General features: G+C 40.8%; 1 protein-coding gene across 4 annotated transcripts in view; it reads left to right on the top strand.

Moving 5' to 3' along the window:
* The window catches only part of CNTN3 (contactin 3), a 423,344-nt gene that overhangs the window by 337,879 nt on the left and 60,160 nt on the right, over positions 1-25,305 (top strand). For 3 of the 4 annotated variants that reach the window (XM_051851466.3, XM_089305416.1, XM_008260940.5), the window contains 2 exons: positions 12,738-12,865; positions 16,565-16,740. In XM_051851466.3, the coding sequence (XP_051707426.1) occupies positions 12,738-12,865; positions 16,565-16,740 (304 nt within the window). Of the gene's footprint in view, positions 1-12,737; positions 12,866-15,879; positions 16,021-16,564; positions 16,741-25,305 lie in introns of those variants that run through there. The other variant, XM_089305417.1, reaches the window with a different exon arrangement.

Here is a 25,305-nt window from a genome sequence, read left to right on the forward strand (position 1 = left end):
TAAAGGGGAAAGGAGATCCCTTTAGCAATTTCCTCCAGTACAACACATACGGGCCAGCTGAAGACACAGGACATTGCCAATCCTGCCTGTCATGATGGTGTTTATAAGGCAGCAAGGAGCACAGAGAGGAGATCCTGTCTCAGCCCGGAGGTGGGAGGATGGGGTAGGGGAGTAGCTCCCCAAGGACAGGTGTCTTAAGGGAAGTGAAGTCAAATAGAGCAAAGTGAAAGAGTAGAGAAAGGGTCATCTAGACAAAATGGATCGCTTACATAAGGAAAACTGAATAGTTATTCCTTTATTCTAGATTCATCCGTGGTAGACAGAGCAGTTCCTCTCCTTCCAAGGAGACCAGCCCTGGGGAAGATATTTGGCTGAAGGGGGACACTAGCTGCCTCAGTTCTACTTCCCTCTCTGGCTTCACCAACCCGTACTTCCATTTCTCTCATGCTTCTGCCTGCAAGGCAGAGAGGGAGAAGTTCATTTTCTCTGTAAGTCCCATGCCATCTGAGAAAATGAGGCTGAGGTTTTAAAAGTGAGAACAATCAAGACATAAGTCCATGCAACCCAAGTTTTTCAGTCTAGGATTGGGCCCACAGAAAACTGTCCTGTGTGTTCTGTGCCATATATCATTGTCCACTGCTAAAACCACTGCGCCATCCCTATTAGTGATAAGACAGCTGAAGTTTCTGTGTATTCGTATCATTATTTACATGAATTATGCATGCCTGATTAACATCCAGTGTACTAATTGCCATGCACATTATTCACTGTGTCAGAGGAAGCTAAATGTAAGATTTATTTGCTTCTCTATTTAATTTTAGCTCCAGGAAAGAGCAAAGCATCAAAGTCAGAAGGATGCAGGTCATGTCTTAGCTCTGTCATTGGCCTCCTGTGTAGTGTTACATGAGTCGCATAACCCTTGAGTCTTGGTTTCTTGTTTTGTAAAACAGGGCCAGGAATCCTTGAAAGATCCAGGGTATAATCATCCTATTGAGTGGCGTTGTGTGGCACACACTCTTACTGAGAAGTGAGCTAAAGACACAGAACTCCTTTTTCTTTTTTTTTGGCAGGCAGAGTGGACAGTGAGAGAGAGAGACAGAGAGAAAGGTCTTCCTTTTGCCGTTGGTTCACCCTCTAATGGCCGCCGCGGCAGACGCGCTGCAGCCGGCACACCGCGCTGATCCGAAGGCAGGAGCCAGGTGTTTCTCCTGGTCTCCCATGTGCAGGGCCCAAGCACTTGGGCTATCCTCCACTGCATTCCCAGGCCACAGCAGAGAGCTGGCCTGGAAGAGGGGCAACCGGGACAGAATCCGGTGCCCTGACCGGGACTAGAACCCGGTGTGCCGGTGCCACAAGGCGGAGGATTAGCCTATTGAGCCATGGCGCCGGCTAAGACACGGAACTCCTTGGACAGGGCCGGGAAGCACTTGGTTTCCTTCGGACAAATTATTTATAACTCCATGTTGGCCCCATTTCTATCAAATTCTGAGGGTCCTCTTTCTTTATCTCAGTGGACTCTGATTGCCAAGATTTAAAAATAATATGTTTTTACTAATGGGCTTCTGTGTAAGCTCAGAGGGAAAAGGTCTCTGATGCTGTGGAAACTTTTGTTGTTATGCTTCACTTTTTAAATTGTGTTGCTCAGACATTTTATGAGTTAGCAAGACTGAATGGCAAAGAAAGGAAAGCACAGATATTTCATTTTTTAGGACAATCACCTGGGTTTTATATTATTTAAACCTTCTTAAATAAATAAAATCCACCTAAGTATTTCAAAGGCATGACTGCCAAATGGCCTCTGAAATTCTATCAACTAAGTTTTGTAGATGACCACATGGTTCCTTAATCCATATGGCGTTTTTTGTTTTGTTTTGTTTTGTTTTGTTTTGTTTTGTTTTTATGGATTATAAAAGTTAAGGTCACTTTAAGACTGTTTTGTTGTTGGTGGGGGTAAGCTGATGGATGAACGTTGAGTGTGTATGGTATAAGAATCCACAACAAGCCACTTCGTTGTTAGAAGTGGATAACTCAATTCCTACCCATGCCCGGCATAACAGCATTACTGGCAGGGTCTACCCCTCTACATTGCTCTGGCCATATAGCATTTCTCACTCAAGCCCCAAAATACAACATGCCCCCAACCCAGCCTAAGTTCTGCATCCCTGTTCTCAAACTGCAAAGAAAACTAATGCAATTGTAGGAAACTGGATACTATTTTGCATTTTCTGCTGTGTTTTGAAAGGAAAAAAAAACAAAACAAAACAGGTGCTTTCTCAAGAACTAAGAATGTTGAATATTTAGCACTATCAAGAGAGAGTACAAAAGTGCATATATGGTTGCCTTTTGAAAAATTATTAAAAGGAAGAGGACAGAAGCAAAATTCTCCATATATTCTGCAGTTACACTCCTGCAATTTCCCCTGCCCGGAATCTGTTTTCTTCTCATCTACAAAACCCTTACTCATCAGTCAAGGTCCAGCTTTATTGTTACATACCCTGGGAAGCCTTCCGGAAGCCCAGTGGATGAGATTAATTGCTTCTTCTGCTGCCTTACCCTAGTGGCCTCTTTATCTCAGCAGTGTCATTGAACCCAGGGTTTTGTGGCTGCCTTTGCAGAAGGCTGGCTCACTGCATTGTTGAAGGGCCTTTACTATGTCCATCTTTGTATCTTAAGTTTCTGCTCCATCCACGTTGTTCAACATTTGTTTACTCATCTAATATGATGAGTAGCACCTACTACTCCCATGAACAATTCTGCATAACATAACCTGAGAAGGTAGGGAACCTGTTTTCAGCCAAGGGCCATTTGGATGTTTATAACACCATTCACAGGCCATACAAAATTCCTAACTTAAGAATTAGCCTGTTGTAGATTTATTGAATTTTGAGTTTCACCTGTGGTTGCCTTGGCAGGCCAGACCAAATGATTTGCAGGCCTTGTATGGCCCATGGGGCAGATGTTCCCCACCCTGGAAGCAACATTTGTTTTATTATCGCTCATAGATTCCATGGTCAGGAGTTCAGGAAAAACCTGGTTGGCTAGGCAGTGCCCTGCCTGTGGTCTCTGGGTGGTAGCCTCAGGAAGTGGGAATTAACTGCCAAGCGAAACACCTGCTCTTTTTTTTCCTTCTTCCCTTCCGCCCTCAGCTTTATCAAGGTATATTTGAGAAACAAAAATTATATAAATTTGTGGTATCCAAAGTGATGTTTTGATATATGTGTACGTGGTAAGGAACATTGTAAAATCATTACCATGACCAAGCTAGTGAACACCTCTGTCACCTCACACAGTTACCATTTTGTGTGTGGAGAAAACACTTAAGATGAGCTCAGCAGATTTCAAGTGTGTGATAGTCTTCCTAACTGTAATGCCATGCATTCGATTTCCACTTCTACTGCATAACTAAACCTTCGTGCTCCGACCGACATCTTCACCTCTCTCACCCTCCAGCCCCTCGCAGCCAGCATCCTGCTCTTTGCCTTTGTGAACTGGACTTTTAAAAATTCCTCATGCAAGTGAGATGACTTAATATTTGTTTTTCTGTGTCTGCCTTATTTCACTTACTGTCAGGTCCTTTAGGTTCATCCTTGCAAAAAAGCAGGATTCTGTCATTTTTTTAAGGTTGGATAATAATCTGTTTTGTATTTAAATATCTGCACATCTGTCATCAGACCTCTTACATGAATGGCAGGATACGCCAGGCAACCTGTGATTGGGAACTGTAACCAGGATGACCTTGGAGCAGTGCAGTCTGAACCCTCCTGTGTGCCCTGCTAGGCCTGGGGATGCCAGGTGAATAACTCGGACATGGAGCCCTCCTCATAGAGCTTGCACAAAGAAGACACAGCCATAGAGAAAAAGTTAATTATATAGTATATTTCAAAAGAGGCCTCCTTTAAAAACTAATTTGTTAGCAGACATCTAAATAAGAAGCACCGGCCATGGGAAGAGCCGGGAGAAGTGTATGTCAGAAGGGGGCTCCCAAAGGAGCAAAGCCCTTGAGAAGGGGTGAGATGGGCTGATGGAGAAAGGCCTGTGTGACGAAGGGTTATGTGCCGAAAGTGGGCTATAAAACAGGAGATTCCAGAGGGAGGCAGAGTCCAGAAATCAGATCATAGATGCCCATAATAAAATATTGGCTTTTATTTTAAGTGGAATGTGACATCCTTTGAGACTTTTAAAGCAGGGGGTTGATTGGGTCTGCTTAAAAGATGGCTTTGGCGGCAGTGTGGAGGGTGCGGTGACAAGAGAAAGGAGGCGGGCAGAGAATCGGATTAGGAGGCAATTTAACAGCCACCAAAGTCTAGAGTTTTTGGAGGCCTGACTTCAGGGAGAGCAATAGAAATGGAGAGAAGGCTGCAGTGTATTTTAGTGTATTTTAGGAGGTGAGCTAGTTGCATGCCTTCTGTATGGATTCCCTGTTTCACCATGAGATTTTTAAGTCTCTAAAGGGTAAGGACTTGTTCTTACACATGTTTGTCTCTTCCAGGATGTGTAGTGCATTGTAAGCAACTAACAAACATTTCTTGCAATGAATCTAAATCTTTCTTGGACAGCTTCCCGTGTCTTAAAAGCACCTATAATTTCTAATTTAGTTTGCCATATCTATTTCTTAGAAATGTATAAAATTGATTTTTTTAATAGATTCCTTCTTGAGGCTTCCTATCTCAAATGGGAAGAGTGCTATATTTTAGTATATTCCCTCTCCCCCATCCTGTAGCCAGACATAGGGCTGAGTGGTTGGGAGGATGGGTGGATGGATGGTCAAGTGCAGGCTTGGTGAGGTGCCATAGCACTGCACCACTCGCCGAGAGAACTGAGTATGTAGATTGGTACTGATGTTTGCTGTCTCCCAGATTCAGATGCCTGGGAGGAGTTATTCATAATTTACAATTGGTTATGTAAGTGCTACTGAAGGAAATTTCCCACTGCATAACAAACTCAAAAACATTTTTTTTGCACTTTAACCTGCTCTCAGCTTCATGATCTTATTTGTGAATTTCACAATTCCATCTTAATGCAGATTGTATTGCTAGAACAGTGTTTGTGGGAGGTTACGAGTATCTGACCCTTTGGGAGTCTGAAACACTGCAAAAAAAATCTATAATTAAAGTAGAATGAAAAAAAAGTTGAATGTATAAAAATTTGTCCTGTTTCAGAAAATAAAAAAGATTTTTATCTAAACATGTGCATTCAAATCCTAAAGTAAGGAGTGCCTTTAACTCTACCTTGGAGATTTTTTTCTAGATTTTTTTTATTTATTTCAAAGGCAGAATGACAGCAAGAAGGAGAGCTAACGAAAGATCCTCCATCTGCTGGTTCACTCCCCAAATAGGCACAACAGCCGGGTCTGGACAGGGCCAAAGCCAGGAGCCGGGGGCTTCAGCAGTGTCTCTCTCTTGGGTGGCAGGGGCCCCAGTACTTTACATCTATTCTTGCCTGCTTTCTCAGCTGCATTAGCAGAAAGCTGGATCAGAAGTGGAGCAGCTAAGACTTGAACCTGTGCCCAAATGGGATGTCAGTGTTGCAAGTAGCGGCTTAAACACTAAGCTGTAATACCAGCCTCAAGATTATTTTAGGCACTAAATTTTTCATAGCATTCATTTACTTAATTGGAAAATTGTAGCAATTTGAATTTTTACATAAATCTTAATTTTTTCTAGTTTAGATAATATAAAATCCTTACACATCCTGTATCTGTTAGTGCTTCATTACATTGGGCTAGCTTTAATACTGTTAAGTCTTCAAGTTTGTTCCATCATTTTCATCAGGCCTCATTCCACAAAGACAGTTTATCAAAGAATACAAAGTGAATATTGAGAAGAAAAGGGTGGTGAGAAAAAAAAATCTGTCAGGTTCCTCTTCCCTAGAATGTAAGTTACATTAGGACAGCTAAATCCTTGCCAGTGTGTCTTACTGCTTATCTCAAAGAGTGGTCCCAAGTATAAGTTCAATAAATATTTGTAGAAGGAATGTCTGATGTTCGTTTACAGAGCATATGTGGACAGATCCAATCACTTAATTGAAATGCCCCTTTTTGGCTCCAAGCTTTGTGCCAACAAATGAACAAAGAGAAACTCTAGTGATTCATAATTCACTGGCTCTAGATAATGAAGTAAATCCATTTGATAAGGAGATGCGCAACTGTTGCTAAGCCAAGAATGCCTATGCCTGTGTCCAAATCCAATGGAAGCTCCCTGAATAATGCAGTGTTAACACTCAGCATCCTTCACATACAAGCAATCTGAAAGGTTTATTTTTTTCCTCTCACATTCCAAAGGTAACTGAACATCAGGACTCAAAAAACTCTTGAGAACATATGAACCAAAATTCTTTTAACTAATGTTCCATGAATATTATTTCTCACATGCATGTTTCAAATAAACTTGTGGTAGAAATGGTTTCAGGGTTAGGCTCAGTGTCAAGAAGCTTGGGTGCAGAGAAGGTGGTGGTGTCAAAAATGAAGAGTCGGATGCTTCCCAAGTCAATGAAACCAGACTGAACGTCTGTATCATTTTATGACATGTGCCATGGCTCACCAGATTCTGTGCGTGAATAGAAAATGCCTGTCTCCATGGGGGAAGGACAAGAATGTTCAGGTTGCCAAATCTGTCATTTTTATTCAAAAACATTTTGGAAAACTTAGAGATGATAAAGAAGTTATTTTTAAAAGCAAATTTTTGACTGTTAAATACTGAAAATAGAGAGTGTAAGGAATCTAAGGAATTTAAAGAATCTTGACAATTATTGCCTATACTTTCTGTGTAAAGATGTGTGCATGTCGTTTTTGTTTCCTTTGTTCCTTAATACATTTATACTCTGCTCCTTTGTCAGCAGAGGGTAAAATAGGGACCGGCGCGTGGCTTGCTTGGTTAATCCTCCCCCTGCAGCGCCAGCATCCCATTTGGGTGCTGGGTTCTAGTCCCAGTTGCTCCTCTTCCGGTCCAGCTCTCTGCTGTGGCTCAGGAGGGCAGTGGAGGATGGCCCAAGTGCTTGGGCCCCTGCACCCGCGTGGGAGACCAGGAGGAAGCACCTGGTTCCTGGCTTCGGATCGGCGCAGTGCCGGCTGTAGTGGCCATTTGGGGGGTGAACCAACGGAAGGAAGACCTTTCTCTCTGTCTCTCTCTCTCTTTCACTATCCGTCAAATAAATAAATAAAAAAAAATAGAGCGTAAAATGAATGCACTTTTTGGACTCGGAAAAAAAAAAAAAACAAAAACTATTGGAACCCCTCACCATTGCATGGAGACATATTTGGTGTGAGACTCGTGTTCCTGATTTATGCAACTTTACCACTCATTTTTTGTGCAAGAAAATTAAGGAACTAATGTTCAAAAATGTTCAAATGTACAAAGTCATCATAAAAGAAAATCTCAGTAAAACACTTCTAGAAACACTTTCTTTTCTAACACTGAAACATCTAAGACAAGATATTCTGTGTCATTAGATGAGTTGAATTCCTAGCGTGGTTTCCTAACCTGATGCCCATGGAATCTTGGATGTTCTGATCCATCCTTAATTTTAATCAATGTTGGTTGTTGATGTGTGTGTATGTGTATACCCATGCACACATTTAATTTGTAGAGAGTACTCAGATTTTTCAAATACTCAAAAATCTTTGTGTCCCATAAAGATTACAGATACTGAATAGAGTTGCAAATGAGTCACTTAAGTACTGATAAATACCTATAAAATAGGATGACTTTGCAATTTGGAATAATAGGGCAAAATTATTCTTTCAGGAACTCAGCAGCAGGGAAAGTGTTTGTGCAACCATCCTTGATTTGCAGTAAAATCTTGTTCTCTCTACACACAAAAGATTGATTGCTTCTGAATTCTTCACAGTTTTGGGGATAATAAATATTTATTGAAAATAGATTGCACACAGCACCACCATTTGGTAGCTTCATCCTCTCTGGATTTGGAACTCCAGCTGAGACCTAACTTAAGGGTATTATAAAGAATTATTAGATAAATTACAGATCCTGGCTTAGGAATGGATAGGAAACTGATGACTCCAGAAATCTTGGCCGCAGACATTGAACCATCTTTTCAGGGCAAGTGCTAGAATGAATGAACTATTTTATTTTTTGTCTTTTTATCACAAATCAAATTCTGAAAAGGGAGCATCCAACAGGCATAGAATATAATACTGTTTCTCAAGGTGCAGGCTGCACCAGCTGCACCTGGGGACTTGTTTGAGGGTTAACTTGTGATTATAAGGAAAACTGAAAGTATGTCATTGTTAAAATTAAAAAAAAATAATAAAAGAAGGAAAGGGGTGGGAATGAGGGAGGGGATATAGGGTGTGAAGTATCATTGTGGTCTTAGAACTGTATATATGTTCCCTTTATATGAATAAAAAACGAAGTTTAAAAGAAGAAAACAAGTGGAGAGATAAGGGAAAAAAAACAAATACAGATCTATGGGCTGCATCCCTCTGTGACCTGATCTGGTGTCAGGCCCAGCCGTAGGTACTAGATAGGTAACTGACCCACGTGAAAGTTTGAAAAATATTAACTGTGTGCCTCAGCTTTCATGGAATAGGGCCCCTTGATTCATAGCCCTACCAAGGTTCATAAAATAACAGAAGATCTTTCTTGGCAGCCAAAAAAATTAAAAAAAAAAAAAAAAAAAAACAGCACCTTCTACAGCCCGTGAGTTGATGAGATTCCACTCGTGCACACAGTGCATCTCGTACAATAGAGTTTTGTTGGAAGTGACTTCCATTGCAGGGCATCCAGCCCCTAAGTAGAAGGAAGGATACCCTCTGGAGCAACATCCAGGTCTTTCTCCAACACCCTCTGTCCAGGGAGAGTGTCTGACTCCTGAACTCTGGTGGAAGACACTGACCTTGTAGCTCAGCTCTTCCCTTGCGTTCCCTTTCGTGTCCTGCCTGTAGAGAGTGAACAAATTCTGCTGCTGTCTTTACTGTGCAGTCAGGGGGTTTACCACTTGCTGCAAGGGCCTGTGGTTGTACACGTGTGCTAGGGAGGTTAAGTCCATCTAATTTAGGACTGAAATATCACAAACCGTTGTTCTCTCCAAAGCAGGTTTGCTTTTTCTCTATCTGAAACATAGGTAATACAGCTGACATTCTCATTTCCAGTGATTTGACCCATAAATCCATCTCTGAGGCAGAGAAAGGATAGTTTCAAGTAAACAGAGCATTTTGAACCTTTATAAGTATGCCCTTTGAAATTTTCTTTTAATATATAAGCCATCGGAGAATTGTTTGTCTCCTTTGTATCTTTTTTTTCTGTTTGTGTTACTACTTTGGACATCTGAGTATTTATGATTGTTGCAGACACCCCTTTGTGTAAAGATGCAAATATTTCAAACAGGTGAATGCCTGGGTCTCATGGGTTAGGATGAATTTAGCTCTAAGTATATTTGTCACAGTAATATGCATTTGGAAAGGTTTCATAGACGTGAAGTAAATGTTCCCCCAGTGTTGGTTCTTTTCTATGAATATGAAGATGTGTTAATTCCTACGAACTCTCTAGGCTAGCGACGGCAGCCAAGCTCATTCTTTTATAAGACCCCAGGTGTCTCTTCCCTGGAATGTGCATGGCCAACAAAATAACCCAGCCGCTGATTAGCCTGGTCCTTACTCAAAGGGTAATTACATCTTGAATCTTCCCTGTTCTCTTTTCCTTGGAGATTTTCTCACCAAGGAATCACTAAACTAACACTGTTGAATTTATGAGGTGAAAGGCCCAACTGGTGCAGCTGAAAGAATGGAAAGTCTTCGTGTCGTTTTCCTACATACTGTTTGCAGGTTGTCTGAACACGCGTGGAGGAGCAGCTATCTCACCAAGCATGTGGGGGTGAGAGCAGCCGCAGATAAGAACATATACTACATGCTCTTCCTTGCTGACATCTACGTCTCATGCATTTTCATCAATATATATTTGCTTTTCCTAACTGTCATTATTTATCCTGTAATATATGCATTGTGAATACTTTTCTCCGAGAGCTAATTGTAAGCATCCATCTCTTGGAATATGTACTCAGAAAGTGCCATCCAAAACAGCCTTGTTATTTCCTATAGAGCAGTTTAATCATTACGATCTCATGTGATCTCATCTCCACCGAGATGTGCTTCCTGAGAAAATGTAGACTTGCAGCATGTTTGTTAAAATCCAAGTTGAATAAATTACCGTAATATTCAGAACATAGGCAAGGGAGAAACAATATTTTCAGAACTCTCCTGCTTTGCATGCATAATACTCCACACTTTTCCCATTCTAAAACACACTGTGTTATTATGGATGTTTAAATATCATCATAAAGCGCAGGTCAATGTTGCCTAGACAACAGTTTACTTTCCAGCCAGACAGAGTTTTTTTAACAGTCATAAATTCAATGCCGTCACTGAATTACAGCATGGACCATTAGAGCAGTTTAGAGCAATTACCTTTACTTATCCCAAACTAAGCACAGACTGCACAAAGTTAAGTGAAATAATTAACCTCTCACCACAAAAGGCAAGACCAATAAAAAAGTACATATAAAGGTATATTATAAAACTGATCAAGGAATTAAAATGCCACAGTGATTTAAATTGCACATTTCTCAAGCAAACTGGGTACCATATTTCTGAATGTTAATCTCATAAATTTTCATCTGTTTGTGCCAAGACTAGAGTCATTCACTGTTATCTACATTTTCAGCTCTACCCATTGGTAGAAAAACCTGTTGCCAGGAAGCTTAGAAAGCAATTGCATTTATAGTGAAGTGGTATAAAATTTTCACTTTGAGTCTCTGTAGGGAAGCATGGGTTATTGAAGGTTTGCTGTTGAAAAACAATTACTCCATCCATTTACTGAATATTGTTTATTTTTATGTTTTCAAAATGCCCTGTGGGCCTCTTAAAACTTACTGGAAGAACCAATTTAGGAAGAAAATATCTAATTAGCTCAAAAGTTTACAATAGACTGGGAGTTTGCATTGTTTGAGAGTCAGTATGTTTGTTTTGTAGTCTTTATGTGATTCCTAAGTTTGTTAGGCCTGGCATTTGAAACTGTTCCTTGTTTTAGCATGGTCATGAAGATAGGTTTGCATGACTAGTTATGAAATCTAATACACCAATCGATGTCTTGTTCTTTTCGTGTACCCAGTAGCTCTGTATTTGTAGTGGAAGGTGAGCTGCTACCTTAATTCACACGCAGCATGAGAAGATGTTTGAAATTACCTGGTTCTGCTTTCTGGTACCCAAATCAGAAAGTCAGTGACCTAGAAGTTGAAGGTATTCATTGACCATGTATGATGCTTGTTGACAGTGGGGGCTGCAAAACTGAAGTTTTATCCATTTGCATAGGTACAACACTCAAATATCAAAGACACCATAATCAATATAAGGCAATCCAAATGTTAGATGCATGGCAAAGATAGCAATGATTTTAGGAATTCAAAGGAGGGGATATAATTATGGGTAAACCAGTCAGGCAATCAAGATAGCAGTATCAGACTAATAAGAGGTTAGCCTCATCTTGTTCATCTGTCTTAGTCCAAATGACATCCTCTAGAAGAGTTGTCTGAAATACCCCTGTCCTGGAAACACTTTAGCAAGCAATGACTCTACTGTATCAGCCTGTTGATCTCCTTCAGGGTACTTCTCAAAACTTTGAGCTTCTTATGTTTACTTTCCTATTTATGGTCTATGCCACTCACTAAAATCTTACTGCCACGAAGGTAGACACTTTCTATCTTGCTCACAGTGTAATGGCCAGGACTTCCTTAGTCATTGCCACCTGTCAGGCAGTTATTTATTTTTCCTTAATTAGGTAGTTCCTGATCAAGCTCTATCTATTTCAGGTGCATGCTCTTTTGAGGCATGCTAATTTGAGTTGCCTGGATACTTGGAGGTAGCCCACAAGTGACCACGCAAATGTTTTCTTTGTTTGTTGTTTGCTTGTTTTGTGCTTTTTTTAAATCTGAATTTATATTCCCCCTTGGTTGAATGTGATTCTCCTAGTTTATAATGAAATCCAAGCAGGTTTCTTATTTCTCATACTCATTTAAATTAAAAAAAATTTATTATGTACTTTCAGTTTATTTGAAAAGGAGAGAAACAAATGAATAGCTATCTTTTATCTGCTGTTTCACTCCCCCAAATACCTGCAAAAGCCAGGGTTGGGCCAGGTTGAAGTCAATTGCCCAGAATTCAGTCTGGGTCTTCACATGGGTGGCAGGGACACAAGTGCAGGGGCTGTCACCTGCTACCTCCTGGAATGCACATTAGCAAGAAGCTGAGTAGGAAGCAGAAGAGCCGGGAATTGAGTCAGGAACTCTGATATGGGAAGCAAACATCCCAAGTAATGACAGAAGTGCTGCACCAAGTATTTTTAAGAGAAATAATGCCATGTCTACTTTTATTTTCCCAAAAGTTTAAGGCTAACCCGTGAGTAATCTACCACAACATATATTTTTGGAAAACATTTCACACTTACTTGATAAAGACATCTCCCAAATTAGATATAATGTTAAGTAATGGTGTTAAGTAATCCTGCGTAAAAATATCATGAAAAGTTAAAATTTGTAGAGCATGTTGTTTTCACTCAACTGTGGGTGTGTAAATTTCTTTTAATTGTCTGTATTCCCTAAAGGCTAAGAGCTGGTTTATCATACCTTAAAAATACTAACTTAAGGCAACACATTCTGTTTAAAATACGCACTTTATTTGGAAAAACAGTGTTTTTTATATGTATTTATCTACTTTGTTTTTCCTTTAGAATTTCTTTCTCAAAAGAGGGAGGACTCAAAATAACCAATGTGACTAAAGCTGATACTGGAATGTATACCTGTACAGCAGAAAACCAGTTTGGGAAAGCAAATGGAACAACACATTTGGTGGTTACAGGTGGGTGTATTTTTTGTTTAAGATGACTTTACTGAGTGATACACTGTATGGTATATTATGATCAAAAAATTAATTGCATATTTTTCACAAAATGTTGTACACTATGTAGGCAGAATCTGTGATTTCACATGTGTTTTTATTTTTTTTAAGAAATGTTGATTTTAAAGACTGATAGGGAGGGAGACAGATGTTCCATCTGCTGGTTTGCTCCCCAATAGCCAAGAGCTTCCAGGCTAGGCCAGGAAGAAGGCACGGTCCAGGAACTTCTTCCAGGTCTCCCACATGGATAGCAGGAACCTAAGTGCTTTGGCCATCATCCACCACCTCTCCAAGCATATTAACATAAAACTGGATCACAAGCATAGAGTAGCCAGGTCACGAACCAGGCACTTGGATATGGAGTGTGGGCATCCCAAGCAGTAGCCCAACCTGATGCAGCACAGTGCCTGACCCATTTGTGTGAAAGTTAAGGGCATAATTTTTAAATCTCTCTTTGGCACAATACAGTGTGCCCAGGGGACCATGTTGGTTTCTGGGCTGGAATGATGGGCAGTAAGAATTACTGCTACTCTTCTGTCACTTTTTCTTTTTCATTGTCATTGTTATTTTCTGGAAATATCCATGAAATAACTCAATATTAGTAAGAACCACTTCAAGCTATGGATATATTTTGTTTCTTTATCCATTCAAGAAAAAGCAAAAGGTACACCTATTAGATTCCAACTGCTTGGGCTCTGTGAAGAAACACGTGGAAAAAGATATTTTCCCCAGAGTATGACCCTCTAACAGAGGTAGAAGAAATATAGGCAGTAGGACTAAGAAGAAAGGAAGTTATTAAAAGGAAAAAAGTTGTAAACCATTGAGAATGTAGAGAGGGTTATATGGGGGCATGAGTTTGAATATAATTAGGATGGTCAGAATCACCAAGAAGGAAAATTTTCAACAAAAGTTTTGTGGAGGTGAAGTTTCCTTAGGGACAAGTATTATGTGTAGATTTGTTACCTTCAGTTGGATTGAAAAGATTTTGAGAAGAGGAAAGGAATGATATCAACTCCATTTCTAATGGATTCCAGTAGATGTTGAGAAGAGACTATTGTACAAGGATAGAGGGAAAGGAGATTTCAAGAGACAATTGCTAGGCTGGTGCCATGGCCCACTAGGCTAATCCTCTGCCTGCAGCACCGGCACTCCGGGTTCTAGTCCCATTTGGGGTGCCGGTTCTGTCCTGGCTGCTCCTCTTCCAGTCCAGCTCTCTGCTGTGGCCCAGAAAGGTAGTGGAGGATGGCCCAGGTCCTTGGGCCCTGCACCTGCATAGGAGACCAGGAGGAGGCGCCTGGCTCCTGGCTTTGGATTAGTGCAGCACGCTGGCCGTAGTGGCCATTTGGATGGTGAACCAGTGGAAGGAAGACCTTTCTCTCTGTCTCTCCCTCTCACTGTCTAACTCTGCCTGTCAAAAAAAAAAAAAAAAAAAAAAGAGAGAGAGAGAGAGAGAGAGACAATTGCTATAAACCAGGCAGAAGATAAAAATAATCTAAATGAGGGTGACACCAGAGAAATTTGATAGGATGGGGTCAGATTCTGCATATATTCTATATATGGACTCAGCAGACAATTTGGGTGTGAAAATGTGAAAGAAGTAGTCTTGGGTGGCTTCAGGTTGTTTGGTAAACAGCTGGAAGAATCATAGTAAAAACAGTTGAGATGGGTTGTACAGATTTGAGAAGGAGAAAGATAGGCACTGTCGCTCCCCGTATTCGTGGAGGAACGACACAGGACCCTGCGTTGTTCTTTCGTCTGCTCGGCCCTTCCCGGGTTAGCTGCTGGTTCTTCCCGGGTTGGCTACCGACCCTTCCACCTCCGTGAAAGGGCGGTTCCCCCTGCCACTTTCCCCACTTCCGCGGGGGAGCGGCACACCGCCGGCCGGCTCTCTCGGGGGCTGCACAGGTGTTCCCTCAGATAGATGTTCCTCATGCATGTTGTCTCTCTCCTCCTTTATAGTCCTCCTCCGCCAATCCTAACTCTGCTACCCACACGCCGAGTACGCTGCTCTCCTCCAATCAGGAGCAGGTCCTGCTGTTTATTGGTTGAACTGGAGGCAGCTGCGTAGAAGCTGTTACTCCCTTCTCAGCGCCATATTGTGGGAGAGCAGATGCATAGAATAAGTCTTAATTCCAGTAACAGTCTAGTCCGAGTTGCTCCCCACAGGCACGTTGAATATAAGATGTTTATTTGACTCTGTCTCTGTAAAGCGGATCATGGGTTTACTAAAATCTCAGTGGTCAAAAATACCATATGTTTACATTTTATTCACTACATGTCCATGGTGAGTCAGCTGTACCGTCCTCACTCACACTCACAGGGATCCTGTGTCTCCATCATCTGGGATATATCCCATAACCCTGGAAAGGGAAAGAAGACACACCAAATTACCTGTTCATTCTTGCAGACTTCTGCCTGTTGGTACCACACGTAACTCCTACTTAGATTTCATTTGCCAAGGACAGAGTTGGCTGTGCCTGAAAAGTGTTAACAATTTAGTTCTACATGCACTGAAGGGAGTAATGGAAAACAACACCCAAGTGGAGATCCTGAGTATGTAGTTGGCCATGTGAATGTGGATTTGAGGAGAGACATCAAGGATGGAGATAGGTATTTGGGCATTGTTGTCATATACACGGGTCCTTGAAGCAAGAGCCTAGCTGAAATCACCGAGAGAGAGAGTGAAGATGGGGAATTTAAGAAACCAAGGACTGAGCTTGAGACTTTCCATCTTAAGAAATTTAGGGGAAGCAGAGGGACCTATTAGGAGACAGAAAAGGAGTGATCAGCATGGTGGAAGAAAGCTAGAAGAGTATGGTATTCCAGAAAACAAGTGTACCACATGTACCAAGTAGAAGATAATGACCAAGGGTACTACATACAGCTGAGAGGCCATGTAATGCAAGACCCAAGATTACCCCAGGAAACCAAGCAGAGCGAGTACTGGGAATCTTAATTGGAGCAGTTGAATGGGGGAGCCCAAAGCCTGCACTGGGGTGAGGAGGGAACTTGATAGATCAATTGCAGACAAGTAGACTAAATGGTTCAAAGTTTTTGCTGCAACATGAGGACTAGCAGTGGGAAAGTGGGAACAAGATAAGTTGAATTCTCAATAGGTGAGTTTGTGGTGATGACAAGGGGAAAGTGTGCATGTGGACATTTGTATTGGGGAAAACCAGACATTAGTTAATGTTTCAACATAGTACTCCTTCCACTGTACCCAGTCCAAACATTCTTTGCAAGTGTTTTAGTCTATTTACATTTTTGGTGCTGTTATATTTGGTAGTCATTCAAACTTGGTGAAAACATAGTAGTTTCTCTTTAAGCCCCTGCATTTCAAAATACAATAAAATTAAGTTGAACTTGATTTTGCTAGTCTTATTTTAACTCATATCTACAGGTGGCTCTAATTTTTAACTTACATAACCTATAAAATCAGATATCCTAATTCCTTTAAGAAGAGTTTTTGCATCTAGTGAAATGTGTCATAACTGCACATCAAATGTTGGTTTTAAACTTGAAAGTTTGTTACAATGTAGGTTTTTGTATATACCTATGCATATGCAGACATATCCATTGTAAATTACTAGTTTGTAGAGATTGCACTCATCATAACAAAAAAAATGCTAAAGTTTTGCTTAAAAATTATTTTCCCAATAGAACCAACAAGAATAACTTTGGCACCATCCAACATGGATGTCTCAGTAGGCGAAAGTGTCATTTTGCCCTGCCAGGTGCAACACGACCCCTTGTTGGACATCATGTTTACCTGGTATTTCAATGGGGTCCTCACGGATTTTAAGAAAGATGGATCTCACTTTGAGAAAGTTGGTGGGGTAAGTTGTGACACTTTCTTCATGATTTTTGTATTATACATTTCTCTAACATACTGCTTCTAAAAATGTGCCTGCCACCTAGGCAGTGCTCTAGAAATGTTTGTTAAATAAGTGAATCTGAATTCTCAGTTCTGTTTTGATCTGATTTTGCTTTTGTTTTTACCAGAAATTTAGCATACTTACTTTGACCTGTAATTTTGCTTAAAATTGATGTGTTTGCACATTTATATTAAATGTTATTTTTCAGGACAATTTTGTTGTTAGTATCCCACTTGTGAAGAGTTTTTTTTTTTTTTACACAAGGGACTTCATAGTTCCTAAAAAAAATGAATTACAAGATAGGTTTGTTTTGGCACAAAAAAAAAATGTTTGAAATATTCATGGAAACTGTGTATTATGAAAAAAAGTATGCATGTGTTTCAGTTTTTTGTACCAAAATAAGCTTACCTTTTACTTCTATTTTTTCCCATGAACCTTGTTTTCAGAGTCAGAGAGAAAGGGAGAATGAGAGGGAGAGACAGAGACAGAGACAGAGCAAGAGAGTGCTCCCAACCAGTGATTTACTTTCCCAGTGCCACAGTATCTAGGGCTGGACCAAGCCACAGCCAGGAGCTGAGAACTCAATGTAGGTCTCCCACATGGGTAGCAAGGATCCAACTCTTTGAGTCATTGCCACGGTCTCCCTGGGTCTGCAGTTGCAAGAAGATGGAGTCAGGAACCAGAGCTGAGACTCAAACCCAGACAGTCTGGTGAGGGATGCCCTGGCATTTTAAACTGATAGGCTAAACCGCCGCCCATTGTGCACTTCTTAAAGTATCTGTGGACCAATAGCATTTCTCAACATGAAATGTTTATGATGTCTCTCCCTAGGCTATATCTCAGTTACTGTGTCAAAGCAAGTGCTTCCTCTCAAGTAATCTTTACAACGGCACTGGACATTAGCAGCGAGACTGTTTTACAGGTGCAAAACCAGACGATTTGTTAAGTTTATTAAGTTGCTCCAGTTACTCAGTTCATCAGTGGTGGAACACCAAGCTCCACGACACAGGTTTCTCCAATGTTCCATTCCATTGTGTCCTCATCTGTGGCGGTTCCACATTAGCAAGAATCAGTGATACCAAGGAAAAGCTGGTACTTGTAGGAGACTAATTAACAAGTGACTCGATGCTGGTGAGATCCTGGGGCTAATGGTAGACCTCACAGCTGGTCGCACATCTGGTAATCCAGAAGTGTGAGGCAGACTCTTTGCACTGACACAGAGATAGCTTCTTTCTGTTTGGCTCAGGTGTATGGCAAGTGATGCTTAGCTAAGTCCAGGGTTGGTCTGTAAGGACTGAATATGTCGGCATCACTAATCAACTGGGCTAAATTCATCTGACAACAACTTCTTATAACTTTATAACAATGTGACCTTATTTGGGAATAGGTTATTGCAGAAGCAATTAGATTAAGGTGGAGTCACCCTGGAAGGGGGTGGGCACTGATGCGATGTAACTGATGCCCTTATAAAGGATGGCTGTTTGAGTGGCACACAGTGGCATGGCTACCAGACAGTAGTGCGGGGTTTGGAGTGGTGCTGCCCAAGCTATAGAATAGCTGGGCTGTCAGGAGCTTGGAAAGGCAAGAGAGGTTCTCTGCTTGAGATTTGGGAAGGAGCCTGGCCCTGCAACACCTCGATCTCACACTTGCAGCCTTTGCAGCTGTGAGAAGATGGATTTCTGCTGTTTCAAGGCACCACAGGGTGTGGCACATCGTTATGGCAGCCCTGGGGCCCTGAGAGGGATATTTTTAGAAGGAAGAGGTTCTTGAGATGCTTAGAATTCTAGTCACAATTAAGCTCAATATCAAATCATTTCTATTTGTATCACCTGTGTTAGTCAGTTTTAAGAGTATCAGTTAATTCGAATCATAAAACTTTTCTGATATGAAAGTACAAGTTTTTAACTTTGAGTTAAAAAAAAAACTACCTTCTGGAAAGTTTTGTGGTGAACAAAAATATTACTCAGTTTATACAATTGATTTTATGCCAATTAGGGTAGATTGTTACTCTTTTTGTTAAAAAAGAAACATAATAAAGACATTTCCAGTATTTTTTTTTTTTTTTTGACAGGCAGAGTGGGCAGTGAGAGAGAGGGACAGAGAGAAAGGTCTTCCTTTTGCCATTGGTTCACCCTCCAATGGCTGCTGCGACCGGCGCACCGCTCTGATCCAAAGCCAGGAGCCAGGTGCTTCTCTTGGTCTCCCATGGGTGCAGGGCCCAAGTACTTGGGCCATCCTCCACTGCACTCCCTGGCCACAGCAGAGAGCTGGCCTGGAAGAGGAGCAACCGGGACAGAATCCGGCGCCCCGACCGGGACTAGAACCTGGTGTGCCGGCGCCGCAGGTGGAGGATTAGCCTACTGAGCCGCAGCGCCGGCCTCCAGTATTTTTTAAAGAAAAAAAAAAAAAAGAGTGCTAGTTTATTAATTGTTCTGACTGATTTAAGGCTATTGGGAATTTTACCAATTGTTACAACATATAACATTTCTTTTTCCTTTGCTTTAAATGTCGATTTTTATTAAAAAGTCACCAATTCAGTTCCCTTATTTCATGCTCAGCATCCCTCATGATTTTCCCTTCCTTGGGCAGAAGGCAAGGGAAAGATCAAAGACTAAAATGTTCGCTTCATAATGACCCCTTATCTGGTCTCAAAAAGGCTATGACCCAGTTCCTCCCTTAAATGTATACAGTAGTCCCTCTTTTCCCACCATTTTACTTTCTCCACTTCCACTACCTGTGGACAACGAGGGTCAAAAAGTCTTAAAGGAGAAATTCCAGAACAAAATAGTTCATACTTTTTATTTTTACATTTACTTATTTATTCAAAAGGCAGAGTTACAGAGAGATAGACAGGGGTAGGGAGGAGAGAGAGTGATAGAGAGAGAGTGTGTGTATAAAAGAGAGAGAGACAGAGAGAGACCTTCCACCTGCTGCTTCACTCCTCAAATGGCCACAACAGCCAGGGCTGGGCCAGGCCGAAGCTTGAAGCCAGGAACTGCCTCTAATATCTCACATGGGTGGCAGGACCCAAAACAGTTGGACCATCTTCTGCTGCCTTACCAGGTGCATTATTAGGGAAGTAGATCTTTGACAGTGGAGCAGCTGGGACACGAACTGGCACTCATATGGGATGCCAGTGTTGCAGGTAGCGTCTTAACCTGCTGTGCCACAGTGCCAACACTCATCTGTTTGAAATAACTTTTATTGCAGTAACTACTATACTTGCTCATTTTATTGTTAGTTATTGTTCATCCCTTAGATCCTATGCAGAACTTATAAATTAAACTGCATCACAGGCATGCATGTATAGGAATAGCAGTTGAATATAAAGCATTCTGTTCTGTATGTGGCTTCCCAGCATCCACTGGGGGATCTGGGAATATATCCTCTCTGGACCACCATAATTCTTAGATAAATAATTCAATTTGAAACATTAGTTACCTTTGCCATATAATGTAGATGATTATGTGTGTGATTCATTTCTCAGCTGGATTGTAAACTGTTGATAATATTTTGTCTAAGCCAGTGCCCTCTGTCTTAGCTAATGCTAAATAAGTGTGTATTGAAAGACTGAAAATCCAAAGCATTTTGATTGCAATATGTGTCAGCCAGTTGCAAACAAACACTAAGACTGAGCCAGATTGCTGTTTTCTGTGAGAGCAGCTTGGAGTTGAGAGCATTTGAGTTTGTAATATAATTTAACTCTCCTGATTTCCTCAGCACTGATAGAGAAGGCATAAAGTCATTGCTGTACAAGAGTCAAGTATCTGAAACGTGAAATTTCATAAATTAATGCTATCACTTGCCAGTTCTATTCTTTCTCTAACATGCTAGTTCATGGCCTATGAATGTTTTTTATTGACTGCTGCCATTAGTAACTTAATAATCTCCCATCAGTATAAAGCAGGGAGCCATACAAGATGGCATTCCCCTTAAGCACAAGCAATTAAGTAAATCGGTTTTCTGTGGTGGGAGACGGCAATCAGATGACAACTCTTCTCTTCTGGTTATGTATTCACAGTAGCATACCCATAAAGACCTGGAGAATCTGTGCATCTTTTTTTCTGATATTACCATAGATTGGTCCCCTGGTTTCAAAAGCAGCAAGGAGACTGTGACGTGAGAAAGTTACCTCCAAAGGTGGTAGCAAGAGCCAGGTTTTCAAAAGAAAGGGGTAGTTTCCATTATGGAAAATCTATTGGGGAGAATTGAATCCATTCAGGCAATTGTCCTTGGGGACTGTATTAGTTATCAGGCTCATTGATGCATTTTTTATGATTTTATTTTATTTTATTTTTTTGAGAGGCAGAGTTACAGAGTGGGAGAGACAGAGAGAAAGGTCTTCCATCCACTGGTTCACCCCACCAAACAACCACAATGGCCAGAACTGAGCTGATCCAAAGCCAGGAGCCAGGAGCCAGGAGCTTCTTCCGGGTCTCACACATGGGTGCAGGGGCCGGAGCACTTAGATCATCTTTTACTGCTTTCTCAGTCCACAAGCAGAGAGCTGGATCAGAAGAGGAGCAGCCAGGACACAAAGCGGCACCCATGTGGGATTCCAGTGCCACAGCAAGAGGCTTAGCCTATTATGCCACAGCGCTGGCCCCCCTCATTGAGTCATTTTTTAAAAATATACACTTTTTGTAGGGAGAAACCATAGCTCAAAAAAGCTCCAGTAATTTTGGCTGGATCTGTTATGTAGACTAGAGAATTAAGTATGCCAAAGAAGTGTTATGACCCCAGTCACGGGTTTCTGACTCAGAATTACACAGAGAAGCGTATTAAACCCAGTGTTTAAAGCACACTGGCACAAAGAAATGTTGCTCCATGCTTCAGTCTGTGTCCAAGGGACGAAGCAAATCGTGTAATGAAATGGGTGAAAAGCTTTCACTTAACATCCACCGTTGGCCAAGCAAATCTCAGTTCTAGGCTTGTGAGCGGGAAGCGGGGGATTTGTGTTCAGACACACAAGTCCTGGAGCTTTGCTTCTAGAAGGTGCCTGTGAATGACTGAGTCACTTTCCCTTTCACTGTGCTTTCTGTTCCTTGTTTTCTTCTCGCTTTTCACATCAAGTGTTAGTGTTTTCCGTGTTCCTTCTTACCACAAGATCTTGCACACCCTGGTCTGTCTTCCTGGGACACTGTTTTTTCTCCCTTTTGCCTGTGTCTGGATCTCTTGATAAGCAGTTGTGTGTCTGTGTAGGTAAGAATGTGTACGTTCACATGCGTGCATTTTCATTTCACATTTGCACAGCTGTGAGAGAGGAGACACAGGTCTGGCAATATGTATAGGCTAGCATTCTGCCATAGCTATATTTAGCCAACAAAATCTGCATCATATGCTTAGCCAAAAAGGAGAGGTGGAGAGGAAGGAGTGGTGGGCAGAGTACAGGGGCGGAGAATACCATTATTTACTCCAATATAAAGTTCTGCTTTTCCTATCTTTAAACAGATCTTATCTTCCAATGATAGAAAAAAGGAGATAATCACCTTTAAGAAATAAAAGAGCAGTGTGGCTGGTGTCTAGGACTCTAGGGCCTCACAATGTAGGGCTGATGTTAGAGCTATTTAGGGATAAATTTTTGGCTTGTATAATAAGCTCACTTTTGGAGGCAGACACATTATATGATGGGGCCCTCTGTAGATGCAAACTTTTGAACCTAAACACACCGGGAGTTCCCAGTCTGTTGTACAGATGTTTAAATGTATATGCTTCAATCAACGCTATGTGGTATATAGATGCTTTAGAAATGAGGAATGCCTCGACCAAGCTATACAGCTTTACAAACCTTTTGTGGAACTGGATCTATGATGAATTAGAATGTGTGTGGATAAAAGTCACTGGAAGCAATAAGAGGCTTGGCAGTGACAAGCAGTTGGCCATTCGTTTGACTGGCCGGATTCAGAGTGATTTATTTCCCCCCAGCTACACTTTCACTCTGGTCACAGCAGCTACTTGTAAGCTCGAGACTTGATGTATTTTCCAGCTCCTGGTGGCAGGAAAAAAAAAAATCTTTGAAAGTGATCTTTTGTGTGAGATAATACGATGTGGTCACTTTGACAAGATTGATTTCATAGAATTATTTGGGTGTGAGGACTATTTGGGAGAGAAAATGACAGCTCTTTTCTAATACAAAAATCTGTTAAAGATTTTATGTAGATTTTTAATGCAGATACCCTCAGTTTTTAGACATCTCTCCCTTGGACTATCATATGCATCTTATAAATTGTTAAAATTCTCAAAGCACCAGCTGACTGGGAAAGATCACTAACACAGTATTCCCAGTAATGCACCTGGAAGCAGGAAATGAGGTCCCAGGATTGTCCATAGGCACCTGGAACACACCTCCCTGAAGCATACTCCTGCTGCATTGCCACTCAGGGGAGAAGGAAGCAATAGCTCCCCGATTTCAGCCACAAAAAGGGAGGTGCAGGCAACAGCTGATGTTTAGCTATTTCCCTAACGCATCATTGACTCAACCAGGCATACGAAGGCTCCGTTCCTGCTTGAAGCGCAGTTCGTATCCCTGAGCTGTGCTCATCCAGTATGAAATTAATTAAGATGAATGGTCCAAATCCACCCCTTCCTGGAAACCCTGTAAGTTTAAATTTAAATTTAAAGGAGATATGCAGGAGTCAAACCAAGCACTATGTAGCATATTGTACTAAAACCCATAAAACCAGCCTAATTACAACAATAACCAAGGCTATAACTGAAAAGATGTAAATAAAGAATGTGCCAATATTTATCGGGCAAAGGTAACAAAACTAAAGAGGCTAAAAATATCAATTCCAAGCAGAGAATAATTCAAGGAAAGCTTTAGGGGAAAAATGGATGAATTTATTTTTGAAAAATTTTTCTTTACCATGAGGTAATAATTAGAAACCACAATACCCCACACAATGTACCATCAAAATAAATCAGATCAAAAGCAAGACAATAATGACATACACAATTGTTGTGTAGACATTGATAGCTCTTGTTCCAACCACCAGTAGTGCAATTTGCCAAAAATTATAAAGAAAATTCTGATTCTGCAATTAACTGAAATAACAGATTCTTAGATGAAAACTTTATAAATAGAAAATATACATCTTTTTCATTCTTTTTTCACCCTTAAAAATAGGTAATGAAAATAAGAAAACATTTATAGAAAGGAAATGGAATAATAAATGAAATGAAAATATCAAAGCAATAGATACATGTTAGTGGAATAAAAAATTAAAATTATACATGACAAAGAGTATAATGGATAAAAAAGAAATGTGAAAGTTAGGTATATGAAAATACAATTAAATGATCACTTTGAGGAAATATAAATCATCAAAATTTTAATTTCATTAATTTAAAATTAAGTACAAATGACCTACTTAGGTAGAGCCTTTTTTATAAGATTTATTTCATTTATTTGAAAGGCAGAGTGACAGAGACAGAAAAAGACATCTTCAGTCCACTGTTTCAGTCTCCACATGGCTGCAACAGCCAGGGATGTGGGACACACCAAAGCCAGGAGCCTGGAACTCCATCCAGGTCTTCCTCATGAGTGGCAGGAATCCAAGCCAAGAACTCTATCCTGGTCTCCCCCTTGTGGCAGGGACCCAAGCACTTGAGCCATCACCTGCTGCTTCCCAGGGTGTACACTCTCAGGTGATAGAAGTGGAAGCAGGATTGGGACTTAAACCAGGCACTCTGATATGGGATGTAGACATCCTAAGGACATCTTTTTTTTAACTTTTATTTAATAAATATAAATTTCCAAAGTACAACTTTTGAATTATAGCAGCTTCCTCCCTATAACCTCCCTCCCACCCACAACTATCCCATCTCCCACTCCCTCTACCATTCCATTCTTCATCACGATTAATTTTCAGTTATCTTTATATACAGAAGATCAACCTAGTATCTACTAAGTAAAGATTTCAACAGATTGCACCCACAAAGACACACAAAGTATAGAGTACTATTTGAGTAGTAGTTTTACCGTTAATTCGCATAGTACAACACATTAAGGACAGAGATCCTACATGGGGAGTAAGTGCACAGTGACTCCCGTTGTTGATTTAACAATTGACACTCTTTATTTATGATGTCAGTAATCACCCTAGGCTCTTGTCATGAGCTGCCAAGGCTATGGAAGCCTATTGAGTTCACCAACTCCGATCTTATTTAGACGAGGCCATAGTCAAAGAGGAAGTTCTCTCCTCCCTTCAGAGAAAGGTACCTCCTTCTTTGATAGCCCGTTCTTCTAAGCACATCTTAAGACGTGTGCCAAATGGCCACAGGTTCCATCCATTACTGTGAAACAACACCACACACAGGTATATGCACACACAGGAATAAAGGACAGTAGGGCTAGATAATTTTACTGGTAATTGTTCTTTCCTAATTTTAAGGAAACAGGTAAATGTACTATATTATGGAAACAATTTGACAACATAAAAGTTAGCACTTTTTTCCAGTTATTTTAAACAGACAGCATATGCCTAAGAACCCAGCCTTGTAAGATTTAACAATTAGCAAATACAA

Source organism: Oryctolagus cuniculus, chromosome 10 (assembly GCF_051225735.1).
Source record: "Oryctolagus cuniculus isolate XC-2025 breed Fujian yellow rabbit chromosome 10, ASM5122573v1, whole genome shotgun sequence".
Lineage (NCBI taxonomy): Eukaryota > Metazoa > Chordata > Mammalia > Lagomorpha > Leporidae > Oryctolagus > Oryctolagus cuniculus.